At 36.3% G+C, this 22750-nt stretch overlaps 1 protein-coding gene across 4 annotated transcripts in view; it reads right to left on the bottom strand.

Moving 5' to 3' along the window:
* Positions 1–22750, bottom strand: part of INSC (INSC, spindle orientation adaptor protein) — a 135716-nt gene that overhangs the window by 53212 nt on the left and 59754 nt on the right. For all 4 annotated transcript variants that reach the window (XR_003528942.1, XM_027651398.1, XM_027651399.1 and 1 more), the window contains exons 3-6: positions 9146–9491; positions 8600–8652; positions 6890–7013; positions 4112–4225 (exon numbers count right to left, since the gene is read on the bottom strand). Coding sequence is in view for 3 of the 4 variants with exons in the window: in XM_027651398.1 (XP_027507199.1) it covers positions 4112–4225; positions 6890–7013; positions 8600–8652; positions 9146–9491 (637 nt within the window). In the remaining variant the exon portion in view is untranslated. The remainder of the gene's footprint in view (positions 1–4111; positions 4226–6889; positions 7014–8599; positions 8653–9145; positions 9492–22750) is intronic.

Genomic DNA, 22750 nt, shown 5'->3' with positions numbered 1-22750 from the left:
TCAGAATTCTATACTTTTGTACTAGTTCTGCTTGAATACAATAAAGAATAATAGAGCAAGCAAAATCCTCTATTCAGTCTAAAAAAAATTTATACCAATTTATATAGAATTAGAGAAAATTAATACTTCAATATATTTTTCAGATGAAAGTTTTATATCATGTCTTTACATATGTATATGGAATTTCTTTGACATCAGTGAAAACACTAAGCTTACTGAAGTTTGCTAAAAGTAAAACTTATTTCTGGAATTGTAAGAAGTGCTCATGTATCTGTATGAGTTATTTTATATCTAACACTGTTATATATAGCCTATTGCAGAAAGATATTTCTGAGTCTTTAAATTAAAAAAAGAGGCAGCACACTCAAAAAAAGGTTCAGTTATATTTTTTCTTCCACAAAAGGAGACTGGTATTTCACCTAAACAGTAACTAAATTATCTGTCAAAAATATAGGGGGAAAAAGCTGTTACAGTGTCATCCCCAAGCCAAAGGTAATGGTTTTGTTAGTTTTTTTTTTAATTTCATTATCGATTTGAAATTTCCCACAGTTCAACAGAATCAGAGATGATCTTAATCTTTGCTGCAGTCATAATAAGTAGAAGTTTATGGACAATACTAGTAAAGCTCAAGCGATGTTGGCACATTTGCTTCAAGCCTTCTGTGTGACAAATGGGTGCCCTACTTTTCCCTTTGATGGACAGGAAGTGATTTATCACTGCATTCATCAGGAGGAGATCTAAACTGTTTATTTTGTGCCTTGTGTGCCATTACCAAGCTGTAAAATAGTGATGATGAGTAATGAACCTAGAGATCTGTAAATTAAATATAGGATAGGTAGATAATACTGAGCCTGATTCTGTGGTTTGTCAAAATTAATCCCCTCACTGGAATGAGAGCAGTTCTCAGAATTTATTCAAATTTTTAAGCTTCATCCCCTGTATCTTTTGCAATGATGTCAAACTATTCCATCTGACAGGGATATACATAAATTGGTCAAATGGGTAAACAGTAACATTCAGACAAAGAAACATAACATTACTGAGTTCTGCTTGCTTTGGAGATCAACTTGCACTTTTCCAAAAGTTCCCAATATATATAAAGTATGCTTTTATTTATCCTTCACAGACTTCTTGGCATTTCCAGTTTTTGACCAAATAACACGTGAAATGTTGTTCTTGCTGTAATTCAGGTTTCATTTGGGACAGGCTTCACATACTCTGAAGCAGAGAAGGAGAGGCACTTGCTTTATTGCCTGATGACCTACTCCTTTCGTATATGGGATTAAGAGGAATTCAGTTTTTGGGGATATCCTTGGGATGCTGTTCAGAAGGGCTAGCAGTAGATAAAATCACCCAGAATACAATCACCAGCAGTATGTGAAAGAGGTCACGTGTATGAAAAGCCCCATTTTGCATAGTAAATTGAGTGAATAAAGAGAGGAAGGAAAAGGCACCTAATTTCTAAGGGAATATTTTGCAGTTTCAGCCCAAAATGACTCAAAATGCAATAAATTCTCATCAAGCCTTTGGAAACAGCTGTAATTGTCTTGATCTCCAAAGAGACCTTCATAGTAAATACTTGCTAGAAAAGGAACTGGAGTACAAAGGTAAGGTAAGATGCATTAGAAGCTTCTCAAAGCAAGTGAGCTGCTGTGCAGCCACAAGGAAATCAGTCAAGCATTCTCCAAAAGGGGTGGTAGGCAAGTATGACTATCTTCATTTTTGCTTCTTTCTCTTTTACAAGACTATTATTGCAGCACCTAGTTCATTACAGCTGGTATTGGACCCTATCATTGGTAAAATGGATTTTCAAAAAAGACTTTTTTCTTTATAACTATATATCGCAGCATTTATTTATTATAACTCTGGAACAGATTTTTTACTAATTCTCCTTTCTGGTTGTTAAAAAGCCAAATCTGTTTATAACCCATTTGCTCCAAGTAATGCTAATTTTCTTATTATGTCCTTGCTACTACTTATTTATGTTGGAGACCTGAGGCTTTATACCTCTGACAGCTAGTGAGAAGCACTAGCTGGCTGCCAGGGTGAGTCAGCAACATGATTCTTTCACGGCAGATTACAAAGTTATATGCTGAAAAAAAGCTTCAAAAAATACCTCCAGGTGAAATAAAATTCTGGGTGATGCTTCAGCATAGAGGGGAGCATTTCAAAGCCTTTTTTAATTTCTCTAAAATACTGGCAGGGTATGAGGGAGAAGGAGGGAGAAGACTGAAACACCTACCAAAATGTAAAGAGAGAAATCAGTCCCTGTAATATCGTAGCATTACAATATTGTCATGGGGCTTTTTTTGCATGTCAGAGATTTTGGTGTACTTGGGAGTTGTAATTTATAGCTTAGGGCAGGGAAAAAAACCTTACAACAGTGTGCCACAAGATCACACTTTGTCATGGAGAGTAAGACTTCAAGGTTACATGAACAAATTTGTTGAGTTTTGCTTTCACGGTGAACAAATATTCCACTTCTCTGGCTAGTTTTTACCAAGGATAATATGACAGTTCTCAAGGGAACTACAGTATCTGTGGAAGGTTTTGAGATCTTTGCATGACTTTAATCCTTTCTCACCCTCATAATGAGTGAATGCAATTTTAGATTTTTTTTTTTTTTTTTTTTTATCACCTTGCATTTTTACTGTTACAGCTAACTATTCAAGTGGCTGAATTTGAAAATACAGAGGGCGAAGGATGATGGTGAGTCGGGACAAATGCATTTCACAGTGCCCAGGGGAGACAGACACACAGGACAGGTGATTCAATCACAGCTGTAATTTGGCAACCAAACACCACTCAGGATTCTTTGCGTAAGGGGATGCATTTCCTCAGCTATAAACCTGTGACACATCCAGGTTTCAGCAATATATTAGTTGAGTAATTTATGGAAGGTTTGACTTCACTTCTGCTAAATTAAACTGTTATGGAAGTCACAAAATTGTAAAAAGCACAACATCAATTTTCATTAGTTTGCCAGTTCTGCAGTTCCTCAGTACTCAACATTTTAACATTGTTTTTGGGTACCACTGAGTGGAGCTCAAATACCAATTTAGAAAAAAATAAACCTCTCAGGCTGTTACCAGAATCCACTACACATTTCTGAGCCTACCTCATCCTCAGCCTTCAGAACAGAGTAGTACCTTTTATAGTGTAAATATCCATCTAAAGGCACATCAGAAGTCAAATTAATCAAATGTTGCTGTTCAACATCATCTCTGAGTAGGACAAAGTATTAGCACACCACTACATAAGCAGAAGCTTAAGGAGGGAGGTTTTCCTTTTTCTACACACCCTGTGGTTGTGATTATCCTATCCTCAGCATCACACAATGTCCTACCTTTCTCACTTTTCAAGATCCAAGTGTCCTCAAAGGTGCAAACTCTTCAGGGATTTCCAGTATCATTGATTTTGGCAGAATGATTCATTTGTACCAAAAGTTAGCACCAAGTATTCAGTAAAAAGAACACACACTGACAGAAGCAGTTGTAATGGTATTCTTTTGTTAAAGGATAATAATGCATGCAAAATATTTCTAAATTTACATCTTTGATAGTATCTCTAACATCCTCTGTACACACAGCTGAAGAGGTCTTGCTGTTTCTCTGCATAGCCAGCCATGTGCATGGCCAATTGTAAAGTTTCTCTCTACTTACATGGCTGGTACTTAAAAAGTACTATCGAGAGAGATATTAAAAAAGTTCTCAAATGATGCATACCTCAGGTGATACAGAGAAAACTGTAATTGAAGCAATGCTCAGAAGTCTCTTGGAGAAGAGACTTCTGAAGAAGATGTTTGCACAGGTATTGAGCTTTATTAAATTAAAGATTGAGGGGCTGTGGTCCTTTTAAAAAAAAAAAATTTCTTATAGGATGGTTGTGGTGGTAAACTCTGCAAAGTAAGGCTTGCAAAAGCAGCAAAAGAAGAAAAAAAATACTTTCTCGGAGTAAACTTTGTTGTTCTTTAACCTAGACTATTAGTCTCCTGACATACATAATTTCATCTTGCACTGTGCATTTCAAAATTTGCAACCACTACTGTGTTAAGGAAAATAACTTGCTTGTACTACCAGTTTGCTTTGGATCACTCCATACATGCCCTTACCTTAGCTATGATGCGGCAGAGATGGGCACCTTCCTGGGTAAGGCTGAACAAACTGCTAATCGCCGACTCGGTGACGTGCACACTGTCTGACAGCTCTATTTGTCTCAGCAGGTTCTGTGTGACATAACATAATAAACATAACTTACTTCCAATTAAAGGCATTTGTGTTTGATCGCTGGTCTTGGAGGTCTTTTCGAAGCTTGATGATTCTATGATTCTAGTTTATTATTCTATATTTAAAGACAAGATGGAGTAAACAGACTAGTTCTTTAATCATCTTGCTTCTCATCCAGAGAAAGAAAAGAAAAGTTGGACAAATCAAACTGATAACACTAACTCACTTATCATTGCATTTCAATAGGTGTAACCAAGAATAGTGATATTTTAAAAATAAATATTTACAGGGCAAGAAAATGGGGTCATGCCTGAGAATTCAGCAAAGAACTCTTCAGCTATTTAGTAAATTATTATTGGGTTTGGCCTGAGATTGAACCAGAATTTTCAGAAGACAAGTAATTTAGCTTGGTGTAAAAGCTGATCACAAGGTTGCCACCTTATTTATAAGGAATATTGCTATACCTTTTCTTACACTACTCTCTAAGCCTCTGGGTTCATTACTATTCTCAGACTACACAGAAAATTGATCAATATAAAGAAATATAGGGGGCTTTCTCCAATGTATGAAATGGATTAGATATTTTTATCTTCATAAATAATGATATTGCTTTTGCATTTGTGTCACTGCAGCTCAATAGAGAAGCACAGCTGTCAGAAGAATATGAAGTTTATTTCATTTTACTCTTTCTGAAACAAAATAGAATCATTAAAGGAAGAACTAATTATATTTGCTGGAGGAAGAAGGTAAGCATTTTTATCTAAATTTAAAAGAAGAGCAAGGAAGCATACCACATTTTATACTGTTATTTATACAAAATTCAATTACCTTCCCTTTAAGAGCTCTGTTCTTTCACCTTTAGCATTACAAAAATGTTCCATAAAAATATAGTTTAACAGTTCACACTTGATATGAACCTATACTGAATAAAATCCTGATACACTGATTAGAAAAGAAAGCTCTTTACACAATGCAAGCTGAAAGTTCTGACCTCTCACACCGTCACTTAGTCTGATTCAGAGCAACAAACTACCCACAGACAATGGGTTTTTATGGTAGAAGTGGGCACACAGGCTGGCTGAATGGTTCAGAAAACTGTTCTTAAAATTATTTTTATTAACGAGTTCTAATCCAAGTCCTTCAGCCCCACAAATACAAATGAGATGATGTGGAGTAATAATTCCACTCCTTAAAAGAAAAAGGGACTAGGATTTCATGCAGATGCTGAGATGCTCAAAGGCAGAAATATCAGCAGTGAATAACTGTTCTTCAGATTGAAAAGCCTAGGCACTGAAACAACAACAACTTACCGAATTTGCAATATGCAAAGTTATTTACACACCTCAACTTATATGTGGCATTTCATATGGTTCTCATAATTCTCAACCAAAGCACATTAGCAAGTAGCTTGTTAATTGGACTGCAATTCTGCAAATGTATTTTGGAGATTCTCACCTACCAGTAATCATCTTCTAAAACTAGAAGGGATGTTTCTGAAAGAACCACTTGTTTTGAAATCTTAATGCATCAAGGTATGTTAGAATTTAGCCAATACCACACACTAATTTTGTTTTAGCACTCTAGTAAATACTAATTAATTATTTCATGCTCACTAAGCTTCTCCTGTCCTCTTTTTCTACAGACACAACAAAAAAATTTAAGCCTAACATCTCCTCTAAAACATGGACAAATTAACTGGGCATAAATGAGGAAGACTAGGGGATGCAAAGGGATTTCTACTGAGATCTTAAGAAAGAAAACAGTATTAGTTGTGATAGATTGGTTAGGCTTGCAGGTTGGTACTATTTCAAGAATGGTCTAGCAGAAAAAAAATTAATACATTTGCAATCTCAGACTAATTACTCAGCATATTTCACAGAATCGGAATTGCAGCATGGGTAAGGTTGGAAGGGATCACTGGAAGTCATCTAGCCCAACTTCCCAGCTCAAGTAGGATTCCCTAGCACATTACTTAGGATTGTGTTCGGGCAGCTCTCGAATATCTCCAGGAAAGAACAGTCAACAACCTCTCTGGACAATGTGTAACGTGTACACAACACTATATTTTATCACTACTTCCTGGAGTCTAAAACATGCACTGTTTAAAATGTGTGCTGCAATAATATACTTGTTATATATGCATGGTTTTAAAAGTTCAGCTTTTAATGAGAATTACTGAGAGCAGGAGATAATTTTTTTCCAAGGTTTCTAAAGGAAAGCAGTGTCTGTATGAAAGGAAGAGAAGGAGTTTCCAAAGACCTTATTGGCAAGACATTGTCCAGAAGTTAGCTTGCAAGAGAGACATCAGGAAAAGTAAGTAACATGCTAAGCCACAAGATCATTTTGTCTGGGTTTGAGTTTATTGGAGAACTTGAGAATACAATCACCTAAATCTCACTGCAACATATTTGAATTACTGATCATGGGTTTGTTGAAAACTGAGAGTTGTAATTCTAATCCTCCTCTTAATCATAGGATGTCTTGGGTTTCAAGGGGCCTTAGAGAATATCTGGTTCCATCCCATGCTATGAGCAGGGACACCTTTCACTACGATCAGGTTGCTCAGAGCCCCATCCAACCTGACCTTGGGTCGCCAGTGGATGGTCTCCCTCAAGATTCAATCATTTTGGAATACCTTTTTTTTTTTTTTAATATAAACTCACCTGTGCCTCATGTGTTAAAACCAGCTCTATCAACTGGCCAAAATACTGGGCAACGGTGGTGAGTGTTTCATTAATACAAGATTTCATAGACTTCAGTATCTCTTCATCTTCAGTCTGTATGCACCTGAAAAGAAGGAGAAAGGAAAGGGGTGAAGGAAAAAAAGATGCAACAGACCTGACTATCAGAGGTGAGGCCTGTGTTAACAATGAGGATATAATGGGAATTCAGCTGCTGACAAGGACAATGTCTTTGTGCTGTTAGCTTTATTCCAGACTTTAATCAAAGCTTTGCCTGCACATAGTAAGTATACCATGAAAAAACAATAGTGGACATTACTGAATAATTTTGGAATCACAATTAACTTCACAGACTGCAGGTCAAATTTTACTGTAGATGCTGTGTGTTCATATAGTGTAACTCTGCTCTTTTCCACTTGTGATGACAGTTCTAGTCACTCTCAGATGTTTGCATTCAACTGCAGCTGTGCACATCCATCCATCATTCGTAATCAAAGAAGGACTTTCCATAATTTTCATTTCTTTACCTTTTTTGCCATAGTTTAATGATAGCAGAATAAGGATGCAGAAATGAATGTGTGTCCAGATGAGTTAAAAAGCATATTCAAAAGTAAAATTTGTCCATCTAAACAGAAAGATTACATAAAGCAGCTTTACAGAATTAGTATAACTATCCTGTAACCAGTGATGTTTGGCTATAATTGAAGAAATGAGATAAAGATGGAAAACTTTATACAATTCAAATGAAATAACTAATATTTCCTCACAGAAATACATTCATGTGAATTGCTAGAACATATTCCTCCAAGACAGGCCACTGTAAGGGAAGATACAGTTTGGCTGATCAGTCTCTTTACCTACACATGGGTAACCTTTTCAGCTTTATTTGTCACCCACCTATATCAAATTTTTGTTAAAAAGACAAGGAGGGAGATGGCTGATTTGGGGCAGACACTTTGAGATCAGAGCTCTCATTAAATCAGTGTGTCTCACAGTAGAATATAAAAGTAAAGTCTGAGTTGTGTGGGTTTGGCAAAAAAAAAATAGTGCTCAAAAAATGTTATTTCCTGATAATTAGATGGTGTCTTCCCCCAAAGCAAAGTGACTTTCACAGAGTTAAAAGTAAATCAAAAAGAGTGATTAAACTGTGCTGAAGGGATTGGGTAACTTAGGAAGTGGAGATACAGTGAGAAGAATTATAGAGATTCTTATCTTCTACTCTCAGCATTCCAGAGTGCAGGGAGATGAGTAAACCTACAACTACAATTTAAAGGATTGTGTATTTACTTTGGTTTTATTTACTAATACATACATGGATATGTGTATACTAGGTTTTCACACCAACCGAAATCTTGGCTCCACAGAACTGGAAGGGTACTTTGTCACTGACATCCTTAGAGCCAGACTTTCTCCCTTGATTATGTCTGTAAGTCCTGAAAAATCCCCTTGCGTGAAGCTTCACATCTATGCCAGGCTTTTTGTGCAGCAGCAGATCCCATCTTTCATAACGATGCAGTTCAGATAAAAGCGACTCACTTCACCCACTGCAAACTAATACGTAGAAAGTCTTGTAGAGCTACAGGGGCCTATTTCAAACAACTGAGGGTGTTAGTGGATTTATGCTTCTCATTAGAAATTCCACAACATAATAAACCAGCAAAATTAATATTTCAATTACAAAATTTAGGTTACCTTTCTGTGAATGCTGTAAATTCTGAACACTTGTCTATTAAAAGTTTCTCAAACTGCAGAGAGAGAAAGAGAAAGTGGTTTTAGAGCAATATCCATATGTATAATTTCTTTACAAAAATTAATAATACTTGTTTGTTAATTGAAAAACCTCCAGAAATGTAATATTTCACATAAAACTTCTTTATCTATTTTTCTGAATAAAACAAGTAGAGATAAAACAGAAGTTTACAGAAAAGTAGCATTTTCTATGTAGGAAATGCAAAGGAACTCACAGATGGGGTATCAAAATACTTTAGTCCTGTAGTGTTCAAAAGCAAAACATTTTTCAACACAATTAGTCATTAATAACATTCAGAATCAAGCCTATAAAATAGGATCCAAAATAATTCAATAAAATGTCCGTCACCGAAAAGACATTAGAAAGTCTTAAACTCGGGACCAGTATCAGTATATAAGGATTTCTTACAGATTGTTTAAAGCAAGTAATAATAATAATAATAACAAACAAAAAATAAGAGAAACATGACATCAGGTAAAGCATCATACCTGGTGCATTTCTTCTGAAGGATTCCTGGTGAACGTATTGTACTCATTTATCATTGAACGCACATGGCAGTTGACTCTTACTGTCATGCTGTGGACTCTCTGCCATCTATTCTTCTCCAGCTTCTGAGCAATCCTTGTCAATTCTGTGCTTATGATCCAAGCTCTCTTTAACAGAAGCTGCAAGTTATCACAAGTGCTGTACTGTGAGGAAAGCATAAGTTCATTTTGTTCATCCTTCTCAATGCTGATGGGTTTGGACTGGAGAATACACATACATTCGCAGTCTGTCATCAACTTCAAATCTTCCATCCAGCGTTGAACAGAGTCCACCTGGATTAAATGCATGCTAGAAGAAAGAGAAAGAGAGGAAAGAATGAGGTAAAACAAAAAAAACTTAGAATAACCACCAGCAACACTATACAGCTCTATCCATTACTAGGTTACAATTGGTTGACAAAAGGCAAAAAAAATTGAACCAACAATTGGCTTGTAGTAACACAGCGACATGTTTAGCTTTTCATTCCAAATATAGGTTCTGGTTTTCTAATTACCTTTACATCACATTCCCTGCTATAAAATTATTTCTGAAAAATCAGTAGTAAACAGAAGTTTATACTATGCTTTTTAGGGAAAAAGTTTTTTGTACATTCAGATGTACATTTAACATGGAGAAGAAACAAAGTTATGAGTATGTTTGCTTGTTGTTTATGGGATTGTCAGGTTTATCTAGACACTTTGTCTATTAAGTGCTTAGCATAGTTTTACCTTGCAGCATCTCTCCAAAGCCCTTCCACACAAAGTTACACAGCCAAACCAAGACAAATGAACAATACTGTCAGCAATATTTGTTTCTGCCATATTGTAATCCCTTAAATCTCAGCTGGATTCTACTTCCTCACCAGATCTGTACCTTCCCCCTTATTTCTCATCGCTCTGTATAATTTACGCATCTAACTTCCAAACCACATTTTTGCACTACAACAAATATGATGTGAACCAGTAAGGCTGAAAAACTCCTTGATAAGTACTCCCTGAAACAAGGGCAACAAGCCTGCATTTCATGCCTTTGCACCCTCCAGCTAGTAAAACGTTGTACCCAACGCAGAAGTTGTACTGAGCTGTTCTGAGCTCATCTTTGTGAGGGATCACAAGTTCCCCAGAGCCTTGAGATGGAGGTGCCTAATTTTTTTTTCTTATAAAAAGATACCCAGACCCTAATAAAAATACCTTAATCCTCACTCCAACCATACTAAGGGTTTCCAAAGAGTTGAAGATAAAAAGTAAAGGAGAAATTAGATTCAGGAAAAGCAAGAGAAAATTAATTTAATTTTTTTTCAAGTTTCTATTGGTATCCTACAGATAATCTGACAATGTAGTGGATTGCTGGCTACCTTCTGGATGCAAGCTGCAGTTTTAAATAATACTATACCAGATAGGACAAAAAAGATGTTTTTATTATAGTTCCCATTCATTTAACTCAGATACTGATTCATTGCAACTCAGCAGCAACACAATAGTAAAGTTCTGTGTTGTTATATTAAACTTTACTGTTAGAACAAAATCTGCAATTACATTAACTAGGCTAAGGATGACCAGATGGAAGGCTTTTTCATTCTTTTGCCTCCATTTATACACTGAACTCAAGAAAACTCCTACCAGACCACTCCAGTAATATTCCACAAATAAACAAAATGTGTTTACGTACATATGAAAAGGAGTGGACCTCATATCATTTCATATAAATTGACAGCAAACAAGATACAAGAGATAAGTTTCATTGATCCAATCTCCCTTTTCACCATATTTGATGAAACTACTTTTAATTTTAAACTTTACGGGCTACTGCTATTTAACGTCTTTATTTCACTCAGCTTTGAATATTGTGTAATTGCACTTCATGATCAATTGAGGCCCACTTTCTTCATGCTTTCTTATTGCCTTTTTGGATCTGAAGCAAGGTTTCCTAATAAACAAAACCAACAACTTTAGAAGTTTGAGACCATGATTTATAATACTGTGCATAGTTTGCGTGCAGATCAGGATAAACTCATTTGACGCAGAGTAATGTATCTTTCATTTCTAAAGTGCTCCATGATAATTGATTAAACCTCTGTTTAGTAAATAGAAATAAACTTCTATATTATAAATTCACATTAAAAAAAATAGAATAGAAGCTTAGTGAGGGAAAAAAAGCCCAACAACAAAAAATCATTCACATTTCCTCTGGTCCCAAAAACCAAAATTCACTCTGAGGAGAAAAAAAGATTACAGAGCTGTAAAAAAAAAAAAAAGTACAAATATTAAAGAAACTCTCCTTGTTGGCTTCTGTTCCTATTAATTGTTGAAAGTACAACTGTAGAATTTAGGATATTCTTTCACTGAAACTTAGTATTCCTTAACTGACAACAACAGCAAAAATAACACCCTCCACATCCTTTCAGAGAAGGGCCACAGAAAACTCCCCCTCTGCTTACTATCTCAGCTTTTCTGACACATTAGTCTTTAAATTAGACATACAGCATTATCACTCAAATTACATATATAAATTATTCACCTTCATCCACATCTCCCTATGTTTAGAGAAAAGCTTCCTAAATATGCAGTAGACGAATTTTTGGACTAATTTTTTATATTTTAAAATAAGAAAAGCAAAAAGTGTGATCATTCATAATTAGCTATTAAGAATGTTATTCCAGACAGCATTTACTGAACTCAAAAAACAAGTTGAAAAATTTCCATTTTGTCTCCCTATTACTGAAAAAAAAAAATCTACACCTACAAAATAAAAAGAACCATAATAGGTCAGACCAAAAAAAAAGAAACAAAACAACAGAATCTGTCTAGCCCATTATCCTGGTCCCAACACGCCCATTAGGAGATGCATAAGGAAAGATTATAAGAACTGTGGCAATAGTTTAGCAACCCCTCCTTCCCATCTTCTGGCAATTAGTGGTTTAGATACTTCCTCAGCCAGAAGTTGTGTCTGAGCAGGATGTTTTTACAATTCATGAAACAAAAGTAGCCATTAATCCCTTTTTGAACTCAGTTAAACTTTTGGCCTTTGCAACATCTAGTGGCAGTGTCTCATATTGTTTGATTATTTTTTGTATGAAAAAGTGTTTCTTACTCTTTGCTTTAAACTTGTTTGGACATATAAACACAAACTCTTTAGTTCTTATATTTTAAGGGATACTGAAATGACAGTTCTGCACTCACTCTCTTCATGCAATTCATTATTTCATTTGCTCCACCTTATCTTCTCTAGATTATTTTATTTCCAAGGTAGAGAAACTCGGTCTGTATAGTCTATCATCATACAGACATTTTTCCACTCCTCTGATCATTTGTTTACTTGCCCCACCTTTTCAAAAAGTCATTTCCAGTGTCCTTGTGTCCTAAGATGTGATGGCAAGGACAGGACAAAATATACAATATTCAGACAAATTATAGATTTATAAATTTGAAACACATTTTCTGCACTGCCCCTATTTTCCAACAATTCTTAAATTAAATTTCCCTCTTACCAAAGTGTTTTCCAGAGGGCTCTTTGATTTTTACCTTTTTACCTTACCAAAAAATCTACTTATTTTGATTTCAGAATTTTTCCATTAGTGATAATACATAATGTAGAGTTTTCTACTCTATACATACGATGAAATTGTTCATCAGTTCCCTTTCCCTTCTCACATGCACTACTTTATGTTCATTAACATATAATTTCATTTAGCAATTTAACATTATTGTGTTGCCTTGCTATTATAACCATTTTTCAGGTCATTCAATACATTAAGCAGAACTGGTTCAAGCATAAGAGACCTTGCTGGTGTGATTCTCCACAGTTCTGTTTAACTGAGCAACAATATCTGGTCAACTGGCAGAGACCCTGATATCTAGGTTGGAAAAAGCCTCTAACATCATGAAGTCCAACCATTAACCCAACACTGCCAGGTCCGCTACCAAACCATGTCACTAAGTGCTACATCTACACAGCTTTTAAATACCTCCAGGGATGGTGACTCCACCACTTCCCCAGAGACTCCATTCTAATGCTTGATAACCCTTTCAGTGAAGAAATCTTCCTTAATTTCAAATTTAAACCTCCCCTGGGGCCACTTGAGGCCATTTTCTCTTATTCTATCACTGGTTACTTGGGACAAGAGACTGACCCCCACCTTGCTACAGCCACCTTTCAGGCAGTTGCAGAGAACAATAAGATCTCCCCTCAATCTCTTTTTCTCCAGGCTTAAAAACCCCAACTCCCTCAGTCGCTCCTCGTAGGACCCGTGCTCCAAACCCCTCATGAGTTCCATTGCCCTTCTCTGGACATGTTCCAGCATCTCAATGTCTTTCTTGCAGTGAGGGACCCAGAACTGAACACAGGGCTCGAGGTTCAGCCTCACCAGTGCCAAGTACAGGGGGACAATCACAGCCCTGGTCCTGCTGGTCACACTGTTGCTGATCCAAACCAGGATGCCACTGGCCTTCCTGGTCACTAGGTCACATCGCTGGCTTGTGCTCAGTTGCTGTCAACCAGCACCCCCCAGGTCCTTTTCTGCCAGGCCAGTTTCCAGCCACTCTGCCCCCAGCCCGTGGCACTGCCTGGGACTGTTGTGGCCCAAGGACAGAACTCAGCACTTGGCCTCATTGACCTCATGCAGTCAGTCTCAGCCCATTAATCCAGCCTTTCCAAATCCCTCTGTAGAGCCTTCCTATCCTCCAGCAGATTAACGCTCCCACCCAGTTTGGTGTGGTCTGCAAACTGACCTGAGGGTGTCCTTAATCCCGTTGTTCAGATCATTGATAAAGATCTTAAGCAGGACTGGCCTTAATACTGAGCCCTGGGGAACACCACTGGTGACTGGCTGCCAGCTGGATATAACTCCATTAACCATCACTCTCTGAGCCCAACCAGCCAGCCAGTTTTTCACCAAGTGAACAATGCACCCATCTGAGCCCTGAGTAGCCAGTTTCTCCAGGAGAACACTGGGAAAAAGTGTCAAAGGTTTTACTGAAGTCCAGGTAGACAGACAAAATTTAAAACCTTTCCCACATCCACTAAGCAGGTCACCTTGTCATAGAAGGAGGTCAGGTTGGCCAAGTAGGACCTACCTTTCATGAACCCATGCCTGATCCCCCCCTCAGTCTGTACATGCCACATGATGGCACTGAAAATGATCTGCTCCATCACTTTCCTGGGCACTGAGGTCAGACTGACAGGTCTGTAGTTCCCTGTATTCACCTTCCAGCACTTCTGGAACGTGGGGGTCACACTGGCTAAAATCCAGTCAACTGGGACCTCTCCATATAGCCAAATCTGTTGGTAAATGGTGGCTCATTGAGCATTTCTACCAGTACTCTCAGTACCCTTGGGTGGATCCCATTTGGCCCATAGGCAAGAAAGTGTTAGCTACATCAGCGCTTTCCTCAGTCTTTGTCATTATTTCCCCCTCCCCATGCAATAAAGGATGGAAGTTCTCCTGAGCCCTCCTTTTGTTTCCAGTGTACTTATAGGAACTTTTTTTTATTGTTTTTTTACAGCAGTAGCCAGATCAAGTTCTGGTTGGGCTTTAGCCCTTCTAATTTTCTCCTTGTATAACCTCATGGCATCCTTGTAGTTCTCCTGAGTTGCCCTCTCCCTTCTCCCAGAGGTGATAAACTCACCTTTTTTCCTGATTCCAGCCAAGGTTCTCTGTTCAGCCAGGCTAGTCTTATTCCCCACTGGCTCATCTTTTGGCACATGGGGACAGCCTGATCCTGTGCCTTTAGGATTTCCTTCTTGAAAGGAAGATATATAGATACATAGATAGATAGTAGTTCCCCACCACTTAGAATTCCTGAATTTAGTACATCATGGCATATTGACAAAACAGCAATTTATCTAGACTCTACATTATAAAAGTAGCATTTAATGTAAAAACTGTTGTAAAAATAATTCAGTGCAAAATAAAGATTCAAGAGAAAGTCTCCAACATTTCTTCCAAGTCATTCTATTTTAATTGAGGTTGTAAAATATTTCATGAAGTTTTCAAGAGCACTCAACTGAACTTGAGTAACTAGAAATTTGAATACTTTGAATTCTAATGCTTGACAAAAAAACAAAGTCTTTTTAAAATTGTGTTATTTTGACAAAATCTTCTGGTGCAGTCGACTAAGGCCAACTTAGAACAACAGCATGTTAAAAGTATGTTGCTTCAAAAGATGATCAGATTTTTTTTCATACAAATATGTATGCACTACATAACACATTTCAGGCAAATTTCATCCTGGAGAAATACTCAAAAAAAAAAAAATACTCCTATTTTAAATTTCTAAAAAGAGATAAGAGATATTCAGAGTTCTCTAACTAGCATTTTTTTTATTATTATTTTTTTTTTGCTATTTTCTATCATCTTTTAAGTAGTTTGTTGACTAACAAATCAAATCAAGGTCTTTAGGATAGACAAGACAGATTAGCATCAAAAGGATTGATCTATCTCATATTGGTGTTACAGGAATACAAAAGTGAAGAGTTAATAACCAGATGATTTGTTTAAACTTCCAGCTGGAAGTGCTTTACCACAATTTTACTGGCAGCACATACACTTCTTTTTTAAATTGCAGGTGTTACAATGAAGAAGAGTTATACCTCCAATTTAGCACTGAGTTTCACTAAGTGCAAAAGTTTCCTGTTTTATAACATTGTGTTGAAGTCTGAGCTGATCAATTCACATGAATAATTCCAGTGTTCATATTTATAAAGTGCAAAGACTTCTGCTCAGTCAAATTATATTTTCAAGGCTTCTCAGCCTTTTTATCCATTTTTACCTAATATGACAGATTTATTACCAATACTAATGATAGTACAGCTTCCAGAGAAGCTGATGGTGAAAATCAATGCCAAGTCTTACAACTGTACTCAAATTTATTATTCTAATTATTGGTAGGTAATTAATTGGCAACAAACAACTTCTTGAATGAATTTAGCCCCCTCTTTGAACATAAATAATCTCTAATTTTTTTCTAATTCATCTTTTCAAATTATTCATAGGTATGCAGTACACCCAGGGCCAATTTCCACATCAATACAATGGACAGCAGAACTCAACTCTCAGTGGAAGGATGTAGAGAAGAGTCATAGAGACAGCTTTTATTTATCCTCTATTACTTTACACAATATTAATCACATAAGAGCCCTGTAGATACATGATATTGTATTTGCACTGATTTTAGCAAAACTGTATAGAGCTAGCTTAGAACATACAGAATAGCTGTAAGGTAGCTGAGAATCAGATTCATTTTTTTAAGTGAATGCACTTGCTTTGTAAATCATTCCTAAGGTAACATGTCCTATGAATACTTCAGTTTTGTAACTGATGTGGTAGTGTGTTCTTTTTTTCCTCTTAATCTTACCTACTTCTTTTCCAACAGAACATTAGCAACCCAACTTCATTGTGACAAAAAGTAAGTTTAGTATGAATTATTTAAGCCTTTAGAACGCAGTGATAAAAGCAAGTTAGTTTCTAGCCTTTAAAGGAGTTAACAAGTTATCTTAAAATGGTATTTTAATTTGTCTTAATGATTACTCAACTGTTATAGTTACTAAAGTCTAACATCTTCCCCAAATAAATTCAGTAACAGACAATTTAAGCTACAGCCCTGAAATATTTCTCAAAACAGAAGAACTTAGGGAAATTTGTGCTGTATTAAGCCAACTGTCCTAAAGCGTACTGTGGAAGACAGAACTTTGTTCGCTAACACTGATATTTTAACATTTTTAACATTTCCATTTATTTTAGGAGTAGGCTTAAACTACGAAGAAACACAGTAGAAGTAATAGAGAGATGACCACTGGTCTCAGGAAGCAGAATAAATAAATACTGGTAACAAAACTAGAATTACTCAAAGATCACAAATGAAATGGAAATGTATTACAGTAGTGGTAATAAGTTTTTTGTCCACTAGGGACACCTCAATATTGCTACTTTTCTAGCAACTGATATCTATGAATGTCTTCACCTGACCTCAATACAACAATGGTCCCTCTTTGCCTTTTGCTGAAACTTCAGTACCACCAAATTCAGTTTGGCATCTGCACTCTGGGAGGATGGAGTGAAAAATCAATGCTACTATAGAGAAAATATGTTAAACCCACAAACATCTTGTGCCTTGTCAAGCATCCATCCAACTACTGCAGGGATATCAAATGAACAACTTAGAACCAAACATTTGTGGTCAGGCTACTGCATTTTGTGAGATCTTATATATTCACCAATGCAGAAAAATCTATAAGGAAAGTAAAAACACTATAAACACTTGTAATATATAAGGTATGATGTGTGAACTTACTATATCACACCTGTTTAAAAGGCCAAGTAAATAATTTAGTGTTAATTACTGCACCTATGTCATTCTCAGATCTTCATGTTTTTCTGAGAAATCCTCATTGTAAGTTGCCCCTCTAAAAATGTCTGGAAATATTATATCAGCCTAGAATTACTGGCACACTACAGAACACAAAGTCACACACAAAAAAAAAAAAAATAAAAAAATCACAAACTAACTCAGTTGATTAGTTTGTGTAAAGTCCAGGATAAACTTATAACTTATCACGTAGTAATTTTTTTTACATGGGTATAGTTTGAGTAAGTCCAAGTCCTACCCAGACTCCATCAACTGAAGGCATAGTCAGAGACAGTTCAAAGTAGTTTTGAGGATTTTTCTTTTGTGCCTAGTACATTAAATTGCTAAAACAGTAGCTGTCTTGACAAGCACATAAACCACTGAGTTCACAGAAATTAAAGACCACAGTAAAAGCGAATATGATTTCCTGAGAGAAAGGAGGAAAATGCTGAAAAGTCCCAGCAAGTTAATGACAGTATAAGGCTGTTAATTGGCCTCTTTTCAGGTGAAGTTGAACAGTGTGCTAATATAGTTACAATGATTATCAACCAAAATACGTCTGTTGAATTTATATGTGTATTGTATCCTTAATTCATACTTGCAGGGATTATTATTGCATTTGTAGTGTTGCTATAAACTAGTAAACTGAGTAAAATTTTCAAAACCAATTAGCTTGTTGCACCCTGGGATATTGGTATATTCAGATTTAGTAAACTGTTATGAACTCAGATCACACTTAATAAGCTTTGATACAACTTAAGGAATCCACCAGATTTATAAACAGGCAATTTTAGCCACTCTACAGTTTGGACATGATAGATGGGGAAAAAAAAATTCTTCTGACAGAGATTTATGAAACATATTGTTTCATTTGTTCAGTATGTTGCTTGATGATTTGTTCTGCAGTTAGTAAGCAGATTCCCTTCATTTCTCAGGTAAATTCCCTTTCATGAGCCAAATGAAGTAGGCATTCCCTCTATCGGTTGTTAGGTCCTTCAATAACGAACTATTCTCCAAGGCAAAGACAAAAGCACTGTTAACTTTGTGTACAATGGCAGAATCCATATCTTTAGACTTCATTTAGCCCAACGTGAGAAGAACAGCGTTGCCTCATGGAACATCCCACGAAAGATCTACTCAGAACCTTTCTACAGATTCTTACAAAAGTTTAAATCTGACATGGTGAGTGAAGTATATCGATAATCTTGAAGGGATGTTGTCATCAGCATATATTTAAATTGCAAATTACTGAGTACGCACATAGTTTTCACTAATATAAATAACTGGACATGTTTCCTGCATTGTGAAAAAGAAAAGTCAACAAGGTCAGCAACAGGAGAGAATGTGCTCAAGATATTAATCAGAGAGTTCATCCTAGTTCATTGTTTCATGATGCTCAGGCTACACTTGTAATTGAAGAGGACAGTATTTCTCATAGCCTTATAAGAACAATATGCTGCAAGAGAGAGAAGTCCTTGTAAACACCTAGCAGGGAGGGAGAATTAGAAATGAGAGTGAGAAGGAGAAAAACAACACTGAACATAATTTGGGGCCATAGACAGTGGAAATGCTCAGACACAATCACAAGCAAGGACTCATTTGGAGACTAATATGAGGGTCCATGAAAATAGCACCAGGGCCTCATTGAACATTGTTTTTTTCTTCCTCCAAATCTGCTTTAATTTGCAGTTTAATAACAAACAGTACAGCTCTCTGTCCCCTTTCCAAAGGAGTTATGACATGCATTATGAGCAGCAACATTAGCCTTTCACCTTCTACTATTTACTCATTTAAGGTTCTAACCCTATGATTAAGTAAAGCCTGGATTACTTAATGAAGGAAGCAACAACCATTTTACAGGGACTTATGAGATCAGTATCACTCAGGAGACTACAGAAATTTGGAGACCCTCATTCACACCTATTACACTGCAGCTCTAGCTAAAACTGTCAAATAAGGGGTGTGAAAAGGATAACCTGATGTTGGGCTTTTCTAAGATTCACATCAGAACATTAACTCTTCAACAGACAAGTTAAAAAGATGAAAACTAGCAATACAGTGTCACAGATACTGGAATGAGTTGGCAAAAATACCTTATGTGGTCACATTCAAACAAGAATGCAGTTTCCAATCAAACAAATTCAATATTTATGCACATGTTTTTATACTTCTGTAGAAGTCAGAGGAACTGAAAATTAAATCTCACACCATTAATTTGACTCTCCTGATACCAGAAGCAATCAGGTCAGAAAATTTGTTCATAAATGGCTTAAAATTCAACTCAAAAAATAATTTATTGTGGGTTCAGAATTGTTCTATTAAGTTGCTATTCTAGAATCATGGTGCTTTGATGGTTGGAAGTTTCTTATATCTAATTTAAATTTCTTAAAAGTAATTTAATTCTTATTTGGTTTAATGTTTCCTTTTAAAGGAAATTTTTAAATGCATTTCTAGAAAGCATGCTCTCCACTTCTGTTTTACAAGACTTAGCAAGCAAAATTCTTCAGGTTCCTTTTAGGAAACTGTCGCTTTCCTGTCCCCCAATCTAAAGAGTCTGATAGATCTATAGTTCCTGTAAAATTAATTTTTTACTGAAAGACTTGATATCCTGCCTGATAGCAAATGAAGTCTAACAGTAATTTGCAGTGACATTAATACACCCTTCTCTCCAGAAATATCTCACTTCATCCATACTAAGACCAAAGTTCCTGCCTTCATCACCGCATCTTACCGGCAAATGCAGTCGCAGTCATCTCAATCAACCAGCATACATAGATCCTTCTCCTGTTTTTTCCTCTTCAAGTGAACTACATTTTACCTTTTTTCTAATCACTAGGTTTCTGCTTTTACTAGCAAATTACCATGTGTATAATCTCCCCTGAATTTCCTTTGTTCAGGGGGAAAATGTTAAGGTAACTTTGTATATCCTAGAGAATGTTAGCAGATTATTCACTGCTATACACCTCTGCCAAATTCATTTTTTTGGCATCCCATTCCCTGCCTGATTCCAAACCCTTAACTACTCTTTATTAGAATGTCTTGCTTTTCATTTCCAATTGCCTCTTATTCCATCTCTTCTCACCCCTTAGATATAAGCATTATATTTTGCTACTTTACACTCAGAGTCACTACGAAACTTTTCCAGCAAGTTCAGCAGCCTAAACAGAATAATTTTCCTGCCTTTTGTAAGCTGAGTTGTGTTTTGTTTCTCCTTCAGACACATTTCATTCTCTTTCCATGCACCTGACAGAGTCAAAACAAGATGGTTTTGACGAGTGATGCTCCTGGCTGCCTTTCATTTCCATTTGTGCAGGTGTTGAACCTAACAAAGCCAGTCTCTGATATCAACTGAAGGTTTAAACACAAATAAAGCAGGTTCAAAAATTACAAATCAATACAAAAAGCCAAACTCACATTATATCTTCATTTCAAACCTCCTTTCAAAACAAAGACTTGGGCTATGCTATCACTTTTTCCATCAGACTTTGCTCATGATTGTAGTGTGTTTTGTCATAAAACATGTAAAGAAAAAGCATTTTAACAAATTATTGCAGTGTTTTTCAATTGAAAAAGGGAATTCTGAGCCACCTCACTATAAAATATATTTCTATGGAATAACTGTAATGTAATATGTCATAGGTTTTTGGGTGATATTCCCAGATACCTCAGGACTGCAGCATAAGCAGTAACTGTGAACCATCAATTTAAAACATAATAACTAAATGTACTATGTTCCAATACTCCTTAAAATTGAAAGTAAATTCCACCTCTGGTTCCAGTGGACTTGGGTCAGGCATGGGTGTGTGACACTCATAATTCTTTAGAGGACGTTTAGAGTGTATTTCTCCAAGGGAAAGAATCAAGGATAAAGAATTGTAAGAATAAGATAAGCGTTGACAGAAGGCTCTGGAAAGGTTTGAATTAGGACTGGAAAGATCCAACAGCATACGTGGAAATTCCTTTCCTTGGTCATCTTGGTGCTGTTCAAGCTCTGCAGGCAGCATTGGCAGAAAGCAATTTGTCAGCACAGCAAAGAAGAAGAGACTGACACAGTGGTCCTGAGGAAAGCGTGGAAAGGAGTGGCATTCCCTGACAAGGCCCTTTGTGCTACATGGTGGCATTTATATCCACATGGACAGAACTGCAGGAAGACTTCTAATTACAAGTTCACTGGTTCCCTTACCTTCGAAATTACTTTGTTCCACTAACAAAGACCTTGTGCTTTAATGTATTAAAAAATTACTTTTTTATTTATTGTTATAAATCCTACGCTTCCATTAATGAAATAAGACAGATTAAAGCAAAGCAATAAACTTCTCAGAATTTTTTTTGCTTACAACCAAATGACTTTCATCTTTTAACTCTTGCATTTTCCTTGCATCACGCATTATTGTTACAAACTGAACTACAAATGTCATTGAAATAGAGAACACATTTTTGAAACAATGCTATGGATGTGCTTTTTACTCTTTACTAAATCCACTTTTATGCCTTACTATGCTAAATTTATAGAAACTTAGAGGAAGATGATTCAGAGAGATGTTATAGACATTTTTACTGGAAAGCGGGGAGGTAACAGTTTAGCAATGTTTCTTTTAGCAAAAAGGAATGCAGAGTTGCTTGTTCAGAATGAAGTCTTACACTGTCATTCAGTGCTGGTAAGAAAGATAAATATGTTTAATGTTGATGACTGGACTTAAATGAAAATGACAAACCGTAGGATTCCAAAAATGTAATATCTGCAAAAAAGAGCCATAAACTTTGGGCAATAAGGGCTGACAAAAATCCTGTGATCTGAAGGAGTTGGATCCTTCTCACAAGACCTGTAAAAGTTCAACCTTGTGGATTAAGCCTGCATCCAGCAGAAACAAGAAAGGACTTTTGAAATTATTTTATCAGACCATTTCTAAACCCCTTTAATCCCTTTCACCCTATGTAATCTTGGTTGAGAGAAATATTAACCTATTGGTTCAACTGCAGTAAAACTTGTGTAACTCTCTAATTAACATAGGTCATCCTCCTCATTAACATGTCCTGCCCCCAAGACCCTTAAATTGTGTTCTCACGTTCAATAAATTATTCCAGTTTATACCCCATACTGGGATCGTGTAGTTTTTGGACCCCCACTACAAACCATTCCTAAACTGAATATTAAGTCTCAAAACCATAGAATTTTGGAAAGGAATTGTAGGAAATACTCTCTTCACTGGTATCAATAGATTTTTC

Source organism: Corapipo altera, unplaced genomic scaffold (genome assembly GCF_003945725.1).
Source record: "Corapipo altera isolate COAL_440 unplaced genomic scaffold, ASM394572v1 78, whole genome shotgun sequence".
In the NCBI taxonomy this organism is placed as follows: domain Eukaryota; kingdom Metazoa; phylum Chordata; class Aves; order Passeriformes; family Pipridae; genus Corapipo; species Corapipo altera.
This window is presented reverse-complemented; position numbering and strand designations above follow the sequence as displayed.